General features: G+C 37.2%; 1 protein-coding gene across 5 annotated transcripts in view; it reads left to right on the top strand.

Moving 5' to 3' along the window:
• tim (timeless) overlaps positions 1-10,000 on the top strand; it is a 25,670-nt gene that overhangs the window by 6,200 nt on the left and 9,470 nt on the right. For 3 of the 5 annotated variants that reach the window (XM_070116985.1, XM_027374829.2, XM_027374828.2), the window contains 15 exons: positions 104-256; positions 558-662; positions 1,510-1,665; positions 1,792-3,147; positions 3,527-3,731; positions 3,942-4,134; positions 4,257-4,455; positions 4,623-4,744; positions 5,013-5,133; positions 5,674-5,748; positions 5,891-6,179; positions 6,420-6,521; positions 6,647-6,781; positions 6,949-7,149; positions 9,908-10,000. The exon at positions 9,908-10,000 is cut by the window's right edge and continues 1 nt beyond it. In XM_070116985.1, the coding sequence (XP_069973086.1) occupies positions 104-256; positions 558-662; positions 1,510-1,665; positions 1,792-3,147; positions 3,527-3,731; positions 3,942-4,134; positions 4,257-4,455; positions 4,623-4,744; positions 5,013-5,133; positions 5,674-5,748; positions 5,891-6,179; positions 6,420-6,521; positions 6,647-6,781; positions 6,949-7,149; positions 9,908-10,000 (3,505 nt within the window). The remainder of the gene's footprint in view (positions 1-103; positions 257-557; positions 663-1,509; positions 1,666-1,791; positions 3,148-3,526; positions 3,732-3,941; positions 4,135-4,256; positions 4,456-4,622; positions 4,745-5,012; positions 5,134-5,673; positions 5,749-5,890; positions 6,180-6,419; positions 6,522-6,646; positions 6,782-6,948; positions 7,150-9,907) is intronic. The other 2 variants (XR_003477284.2, XR_003477285.2) reach the window with 1 other exon arrangement.

Genomic DNA, 10,000 nt, shown 5'->3' with positions numbered 1-10,000 from the left:
TTCTTTCTCTTTCTTTTTCTCTTTTTCTTCCCCCTACCCATATTACATAAAAGCATAATTATTTACCATTCATTTCCTTATGTATGTTTATATTTTTTTCCAGGATTCCAAGGTGCTAAGCCTTGCCGAGTGTGAACTTATCAACCATTGCCTGTTGCTCGTGAGAAACCTCCTTCATGTGAGCAACATCCCTTGCCCACTCATTAACAAAGCCATGTACAATCCACCAACATCATCCTCATCCTCAAATCAGCAGGTATGGACATAGTTTTAGTTTGGTTTTCATAGAGTTTTATAGGTTGAGTGGAAGCAAATCTGTCATGTAAGAGAAATTTAGAAGTTTATAGTAAGGCTATATTTCCAATAGATGAGTAAACCTGTGATGTTTTGTATAGTTTGTTTTACAGATTACATGATGAATTATGCTGGGTGTGAACAGCTTTGCATTTTGATTATTTTAATGTTGGGAAATTAAGAAGAAAAAAAAATTGACAAATTATAAAGGAGGAAATAATTTACCTTTCACATGACACATTATCTTCATCTCTTTCTTTCAGGCTGGAACAAGTCCAGATGTTTTGACAGAAGACCAAATTATGTGGAACCTGTTTGCTCATAGATTTGACAATATCTTGATACAGTTGCTAACTTGTGACCAGCAGGTGGGTTTGTCTTTGTCTTTTTTCTTTTCTGTTTCATATTGAAGTATAATGACATACTTGCAAATTATTATCACTTTTCTAGCATGGTATCACCATCCACATATGTAATTATTTTTAAGTTAAAATACTTTTTATTAACTTCTTCGACTACAGTGAACCCTCACTATAACGCGGTTCACCTTTCACGTTCTCGCTGCTTCACGGATTTGCATTATGCATTGTATTCTGCATTCTAATTGGCTAAACAGTCTCTCCGCTTCTCTACCTGTGTGTCAATAACGTTACAGTTTAATATGTACATGTACATAAAACAGCTTGCCAAATTTAAGTTTGCAAATTTTCTCTAAAACCCATAAAGCCTTCAGTTCATATTGATGATTAAAATTATTATTTTACAGTACAGTAGTTACTTGTAAAAAACGTTTATACAGTACTTTTATTTGTTAAACAAATACTTGGGCCTGTAAAAAGGTTTTGTTCTTTGGTTTCAATGTATTGTAGAGTATTTCATTGTATAATAATTGTAAAAAAAATAAAGGTTACTACTACACGGATTTCGCCTATCACGGGTTCTATTTGGAACGTAATCCCCGCGAAAAATGAGGGTTCACTGTACTTCTTTTTTTTTATCAATTTTGTACTTCCAGGTTTAGGGATCACTATAAAGATTTTAATGTGTTTTGTACCTAAATTAGATTTTTTTTCCAAATATGTATCAATACTTCTCAAAGCCAGATTACAATTTTTCATTTTCAATTTTTTAAACCAAGAGACTCATTTTGATCTCTCATTTCATCAGCCTTACTGTATATATGATAGCACTAGTAAAGGATCTTTTTTTTCACAGCATTTGTGGAATGTCACCCTAGTGCAGCTTGTTTCCTTGATGTATCGTGAGCAGCAGCAAAGCACAATTCGAAAGCTTATTCATGAATGGTTGGAATCCTCACTCTCGGAGAGTTCAGAGGATGATGAGAACAACACCATGTCATCGTCATCCTCAGTGAGTAGACTTTTTTTGTCTCACTTTATGTGAATGAAACTGTATAGAAGCATAAAGTTGGATATTTCAGTAATCACAGAAATCTATTTTATCAGACTTGAACACCTGCTCTTGTTGTCTTCACAGGATGCCATCTCAACATCTGACCCAGTATCGGACTCCTCAGAAAGGTTATCTCCTGTTGACAGTGTTAACAAAGGGGAGAAGACTCATCCAAATGCAAATGAAAATAATGAAAATTCAGACACTTCAAGGATTGCAAAGACAGATAAAGAGGACAGCTGCAAGGACAGTGGGTTTGGTCGCTCAGGTTCCAACATGGATTCGTCACCCGAAGAGTCGGTCTCTGAGGGCACTAGTCAGCATATGGGTATGCAGAAAACATGGAATTCCACTTCTACAAATGATGATAGTCAGCAATATTCCACTGATCAGACATCATCAGGAAACAATTTGGACCAAGTCCAGAAGATAAATGTACAACATAGTGAAAATAAACTTGAAAATGTATCTATAGACCGAATGGAAACTTCTCCTTTAGGATTTGACAATGTCAAGGATAGTGCATGTGACATGAAAGATGAACTGAGTGAAAGAGAAAGTGACCCAGGAGGAAGTGGAGGAAGTGAAGGGGGAAGTGAAGGTAGTAGTCCAGTGCCTGCAATGGGCCAGGAATCCCCAATATCACAGATAGACATTGATAGTCGGGATCCAAATCCTCCACAGTATATTCATAATGTTGAAGATGAAATTCTAACAGCTGTTGGCTCATTGCTGATGGAGGATGGTGGCTGTGACCCAACACCATTGAGAGTAGAGACCATAGATGATATGGGGCAAATGGATGAGGAAGTTAATCAGCAAATGTGTTCATCACAGGAATCCATCAAGAGACCCCCAAACAAGGAGGAGTCAGGGTCCAGTGGGGATTCAAGTGAGAAAAAGCCTCCACCTCAGTTACCAAAGTTGCTTAAGAACAAACCACTAACAGGTCAGAAAAGATCCAGACATACAATGTCACAGAAAATGCTTTCAGAGAGCCAGGAGAATAATGAATCCAGTAACTCTACCGGCTCAGAATGTGACGAGGGCCCCCATGCCAAGCGACCACACCATCAGAAGCCTCACAAGATGCTGAGTAAGCCAAGACCAGCCAAAATGTTGCAGAAGGCGCTGCAGGAAAGAAACATCAAGCGGAGTAAATTGATGAAGCGCAAAGAGAGCAATAGCATAAAGGCAAAAGCCCTCTTGCATCATCATCCAACAGCAGATGATATTTCAAACTTGCTGAAGGAGTTCACTGTGGACTTTATGCTTAATGGGTACTCTAATATGGTACAGGGTTTGAGACTACAAGTTATGTTACCCTACCAGATTGATCTTGACAAATCTCATGTTTTGTGGCTCATAACATATTTCCTGCGCTTTGCTGTTGAGCTGGATTTGGAGCTTTCGCAAATTTGTCCAGTTTTATCTGTAGATGTAAGTATGAGTAATGTTCATTCAAAGATACTGATATTTTGTAGACTATTTCTGGTATTACTTTTATTTATTGTAATGATTGGAAATTCTTCTGAACTCGCTTCAATTTACAAAGTTTAAAGTTTTCTAAAGCTTTTAAATTTGATTGAAAAATATATATATTCCAATAATTATATAAATTGAAATATCAAAATACCTTATTTAACACATTTTATATTTAGATATGTTGTGCTATATTATTTTACCTGAATCTCAGACATACAAAAGCCAAATGTTTTGTAAATTGATGGTTGTGTGTATATGAAGTTTATACAGTAAATTAGACAATTTGCAAAATTTCAGCCTGAAACCATATGCTGATGTAGAATCCTTTTTCCAGGTGGTTTCCTACTTGGTATATGAAGGAGTAGTTATGCAAGAAGAACTGGAACAAGCAGTCCGTTCTGGTGAAGACAACCTGCTCCCTCATGTCAGACGTCTGCATCTTGTGGTTACAGCTCTTAGAGAATTTTTTGTAGCTTTAGATGTCTGTTTGAAGAAGGAGCAGAACCTATGTAATGCTGGGAATTTACTGCAGATAAAAGGTTTGATCACATTACTTGAATTAGAGATAATTAGTGAGTGCAGAGAAACGCAAGGAGGGAAGAGAGATGAAAAATTGAATGTTATAGTTGTTAATGTAATGATTTCACATTCTTTAGTTTTTTGATAGTATCACTTGGATATGATAGGTCTGAGACAACATTTAATGACAAATAGATTTTTTTATAAATATAGAGCATATTTATTTACAGAGGAACTTGGGCAACTCGTTGAAGTTAGACAGTTGTTTGTCTTGTTGATACGGATGTACAGGCCAGGAGTATTGAACCTCAATTATCTCCAAGATCTCATTACGACAAATCATCGATTCTTGACAACTCAGGAGGGAAACAACCTCACAACTTCATCCTTGCAGTGTTTCAACATTGTAAATCATATCAAGCAGTAAGTGGATAAGTCTTTTGTAACTTGATTGAATTGTGGCTTAGTAATGAATGTTGAATATATTGACAAGATTATTTCTATCTATTCCATATTGTTATATTCGTTTATTCTTTTGCTTTTAGGTTTGCCACCATGGACATGATGCGTCAATATGGCCGTCTCCTTGAAAACTTCAACATCAATGATGAAACTGTAAATGATTGCATATTCACAATGATGCACCACATTGCAGGAGACTTACGTAATGTTAATGTTTTACTGCAGCCTCCAATTTTGAGAGTATTTCTACGCATTTGGAAAGAAGGCTTTGAATTGTGTGCAGTAAGTTTTTATTAATGCATCATTTATCTTCAGATATCTCTTGACTTTTGTATGGAAGATATGATCCCAACAATATGGTATGAATTTTGTAACTGGTTATAAGTTTCAAGATTTCATTATGCTTCTGTTTATTAATACATATGCTAAATAAAGATTAACTGTTTCAGGACTGGGCAGATCTCATAGAATATGTATTAAGGAAATGCACCCGTGTCCGCACAGAACACCCCAATAAGGAAAAGAAAGACACACAAAAACCAGTGTCAGAACCTCTTGGCATTGAATTGACGTAAGAAATGTTTAAACAGATTACAATATTATTATGCAAAAGTAGTAGTAGTATCAGTTTATTCAGTAAATGTTTCAAAAGGAGTAGTATATCCTGTGGATATGGAATATTTACAAAGAGTTTTAAAAGTAAAACAACATTTCTGAATCAAAAGATTAATTATTAGATATTTAGAAGAAATGCTACCTTTGTGTTTTTAACATATTCTGATATTCTGTTACTTTGATAATCGGTTAAATCTAACTGATTTTTCTTCTTGGGCCTTTAGGGACGAAGACCTAGACCAGCTCTACTCTCTGTACACTGCCTCCACCAGTGAGCAAGATTTGATGGACAAGATCAAGGAAATATGCTGTGATGATTCAATAGAAGAACCTATTAAGAAAGAAGTATATAACTTTTTTTTCATGTGTGTGTGTGTGTGTGTGTGCGCGCATATGCAAGTGAGTGTATGTGCGGAGGTATATGTATGTGCATATGCATGTGCTTTGTATGTGCATATGAATAGGTGAGTAAATGCACATACATGTTAGTCCTTTTGTGTGCTTGTTCATATACCTGTAAGTGTTTATGAAAATATATCAGTACAAGTGTGTATGCAAGCAAGGTGTGTGTATGTGTGTTTGTATGGATATATATATTTTTATGGACACATATATGAATGTGTGTGCAAGTCCATACTAGGTGATTGCTCAGCTGAGTTCATAAGTTTGCAACTGTAAAAGTGATGTATAGTCAAGTGTATGAGTATATGTACACAAGGATACACCTTTTTCATGGGCCTGGATACATGCTTGGATACATGTGCAGAAGAGAGGGAAAATCATCATGAATATTTATCGTAATACCTTTAATGTAATGGACTAATGTTTGAGATATACAATAGATTTGTTACTTGTACTTTTCGTGACTAGTATTTTCCATGACAGGTTATCCAGAAGTTGCTTGCCCGAGGATTTATAACTACAAGTGAATGTTCAAAACTTTGTGCTGAAATACCACCAGTGAGTTTCTGCAGTATTTTTCTGTAAATTTTAAAATCTTCAAATTTTCATAAGAATCTTAGATTTTTTAATTTTCACAATGAGTAGATTCTTTGTTTGTGTTTCCTGTTTCCTATATCTTAATTTTTTCTTACACCACAAGATTGAGCCCCTGGCCAGCAAGAGCGAAGGGGCCCTGAGTGTGGAATGTGACGTCATGCAAGTGAGCAGTGACTCGGAGGAATCCATGGATGCTCCGCAGTGTGCACCAGAAACTACACTCAAGAATATCAACAAGAAATACTCTAAGAACATTAACGAAGTTCATGAGATGATGCCACTGCTTGGCCCACTTAAAAGCAAGAAACTGACAGCGCCTGAGGTTGACAATGCAAAGAATATGGAAGAGAAGATCATCCCAATGCACAAGGAAACAAGTGATTCTGTACAAGGTTTGTTATTTGAATTTGGGTTGTAAATGATATCAGATTTGATACTTGATATCTTTTATTATATGAAGTTGCACATTTTTAGCTTAGACAGTTTGACAGGTGTCATATCATAGAAAGTTTCACTAAAATGTTTAAATTGTATTATGCTGCCAGGCAAGATATGATGGAATATCATGCTTAAAAGAATTAAAAGCCTTTCTGAAATAACTATTTTCACTTATATTATATGTCTGTTCTTAGGTGCTTCATCGGACAAAACAGAAGAAAGTGCAGAAAGCAACATGACCTGTACTGAAGACAGCACTGACTGGGATGACAACACTACCATTACAATGCTTATAGGTGTGTACTCTCTTTGAGGCATTGCCTTATAAGTTTTCAGGAAAGTGTTTTGGAACACTGTGTATAATAACCAGTAATAGTCTACTGTTTTGCTTTTATATTTTGATATATTATTTTCCTTTCAGGCCAACTCAAAGAAGAAGGATATGGGGCTCAGGTCCAGTGGTTGCAACTCCAACTCCTAGAAGCTTGTTATTCAAAGCTAAAGATGGTTGGCCCAAATCTACCAAAGGCAGAACCTGTACCTTGTCATTTCACGTGTATGTCTTTGTTTCATTTTTTGGTGGCATTTGTTAAATCTTGCTTTTTAAAGGCAAAACATACAGTTCAGTGATAAATACATAAGATTCTTTTTTTTTTTTTTTTTTTTTTTTTTCTTTTTTTTGGTAGTGTCTTAGTTTTATCTTCTTTCCCCTTTGTTTTGCAGTATCAAACCAGTCTATACCTCTAGTTCCCTGGACAAGTGAGCAGGAAGAGGCTTTTTCTTCCTTAAAGTTCCGCCAGCTGCTTGGAGAGCTGGGCTTTCACCTTCCCTCTGACACGGGCAAAATCTTCCCAAGAATCCCCCACTTTTGGTGTCCAGAAGTACTATTTATGGTGGCAAAACGTCTCGGACCCATTGATAGCAGTGAGTATAAACATGTGAAAGTTTGTAAATAGTTTCTGCACAGTCAGATACATGTTTACAAAGTGGCAAAATATTTTTCAGCCTTATGTATGTATCATAGTTATAGTTTTTTTTTTTTTTTTTGCATGACAGTCCGGAAATCAACTCGCTTTTATAATTTCTTTACTTTGTTTTGTTGGCATGTCATCAGTTTCCTTTTTCTTTTTCTAAAGTCATATTTCCACTTGCTTCAGTTGCTTAAGTTGCAATCAGCTCCTGGACTGAGCAGAAGAAATACACATACAAAAATCCAAGTATCAATTGTCAGAATTAATTTCCCAACCTCAAAGCTCAAATATGAAGCCTTTGGCAAAAAAAAAGGTTACTTAACAGTTATTGAAGTTGTAAATGCAGTATGAATATCTTATCTTGTCAGCTTAGAGGTGACAGCTGATGGCGTTATGTAAGGCTTAGCACCATTTATAAAACAATATATATAGTAGAGTACAATTAGAAATATTATTAAGTCATTAAAAAGATTGATTGCCATGATCTCGGAAATCTTGTTGATATTTTCTTTGTCATTTTAAAAGGTACATGTGTTTCCATAGATACAGGTGCAAACAGTGGAGGCATTTTGCAATGGTCGATAAGTATGTGTTATGATACACAAGTTTGTGTGAATTCAAAGGTTTAATTTCCATTACTTCACATTGCATGTGATGCATCTTCTGTATTTTTTAACCTAACTGTAGAAAAAATTCATGAATTTGAAAGCTGATTTTTAAGACTAGAAGATTCTTTTCTACCTTTAGTTTCTACTATTATTACAATCAATGCCACTTTTAATATCATTGTTACTCTTCATTTATTATTAACATTTAAAATAAACAAGTATTTATGTTTTGTTTTTTAACCCTGTGAAATTAACCAGGTTACTATCCCTCTAAGACTGGTGCTATTTTACTTGGCATGCTCACTGGGCATTGCATTGCTCCTTGTAGTTTAGATATGTAAACTGATGCTTGTAGTAACCAGAACTGGGACAGACTTCTCCACTACTTTGTTATTATCTGATGTTGGTTAAATGGAAGAAAATTTTTACCACTCTCTTACTGCTCCATGTCTTGCTTTTCATCTTCCATTTCTCTCATCTGTCTCCTAAGTATTATTATATTTCTTTTCCTTTTCTCTTGACGTTTTTTTCTTTCCTTTGCTTTTCTTTCCTCTGCTTTTCTTTCCTTGCTCTTCTGCTTGTGCCCTCTTCCTCTCCTTATCTTCCCCTTTCTCCTGTACATCCACCCACTCCTCTATGTGTTTGTTCTCTTGTCCCTCTCCTGCCTCCCTTCTTCCTTCCCTCCTCCTCCTCCTCCTCCTCCTCCACCTCCTCCTCCTCCTCCTCCACCTCCTCCTCCTCCTCCTCCTCCTCCTCCTCCTCCTCCTCCTCCTTCTCCTTCTCTGCTGTGGCTTCCTCCTCCTCCTCCTATTCCTCTGCCTCACACTTCCTTCTCCTTCTCTGCTGCCTCCTCCTCCTCCTCCTCCTCCTCCTCCTCCTCCTCCTCCTCCTCCTCCTCCTCCTCCTCCTCCTCCTTCCTTCCTTCCTTCCTTCCTTCCTTCCTTCCTTCCTTCCTTCCTTCCTTCCTTCCTCCCTCCCTCCCTCCCTCCCTCCCTCCCTCCCTCCCTCCCTCCCTCCCTCCCTCCCTCCCTCCCTCCCTCCCCCCCTCCCTCCCCCCCTCCCTCCCTCCCTCCCTCCCTCCCTCCCTTCCTCCATCCCTACCTCCCACCCTTCCTCCCTTCCTCCCTCCCTCCCTCCCTCCCTCCCTCCCTCCCTCCCTCCCTCCCTCCCTCCCTCCTTCCTTCCTCTTCCTCCTTCCTTCTTCCATTCCTCCCTTCCTCTCTGCCTCCCTTCCTGCTTTCCTCCCTTCCTTCTCTTCATTCCACTTACACCTTCTCTTCCCCCACTTACTTGTCTCTCCATCCCCTTCACATGCATCATTGCTTCTGCTGATGATGATTCTAATGCTTTTTGCTCTGGCTTCACCTTCTTCAAGACAACATGCATCTGTATACATAAAAGATCTCAGTAGTTTTTAAGTTGCAGTCATGGGAGATAAGACATAGTGCTCTGTATGGTTGTTGAGTTATGTTTTGTAGTCTTAGCCTCTGTTTCATGTGTATTTAGTCAGCAGTTTCTTATTAACTATTTTTTTATTAATTATTATTTTTTTCAAGGATGATTTTATCATGGTTATTTAAATAGTGCTCAGAACGTACAAATGGTTTCCGTTTCATTTTTAGGATTAGAGATAGTTCAGTTATTTCTGTATTTAGTCATTTAGCTTAGTAAGATAATGATCATGCATTTTTATATATTCTTTATTTGGATTTGTTTTGTTTTTTTGTTTTTGCATATCTTAGTACACCAACTTATAAGTAAACTCATCATTCATCTTTTGCTGATGCTGTATGAGAAAATGATAGCCATGTCAAATACATTTTGATTTTGTGGAAAATACAAATATGTGAAATGCTCCTTTCCAAACAGAAACTGATTTCTGCCAAAACAAGAATTGTTTTTGCTGTGGCTGTTGTTTTTCCTAGGTTTCCATTCATGGCACTGTATATCTACTACCTTCTAATCCTGCACAGTTGCCTGGTAACTAATTTTATTCTTTTTTCCTAATTTCTTCGACTGGACTTTCCTTCTTCAGATGTAGCCAGAAGACTTTATATCGAAGTCACAAGAAGAAACTTCATTGATGTAAAACATATATTTCAGGTTCCTTGAGGGTGTCTGTCGAGTGGATGCAGGACATGATGCAGCAAATGCGGGCCATGACCCTCACGGGTGCCCTCGGTTCCCTTGGCACTC

Source organism: Penaeus vannamei, chromosome 39 (assembly GCF_042767895.1).
Source record: "Penaeus vannamei isolate JL-2024 chromosome 39, ASM4276789v1, whole genome shotgun sequence".
Classification (NCBI taxonomy): Eukaryota; Metazoa; Arthropoda; class Malacostraca; order Decapoda; family Penaeidae; genus Penaeus; species Penaeus vannamei.
Note: the sequence above shows the minus strand (reverse complement) of the source record. Positions and strands in the feature narration are given on the sequence as shown.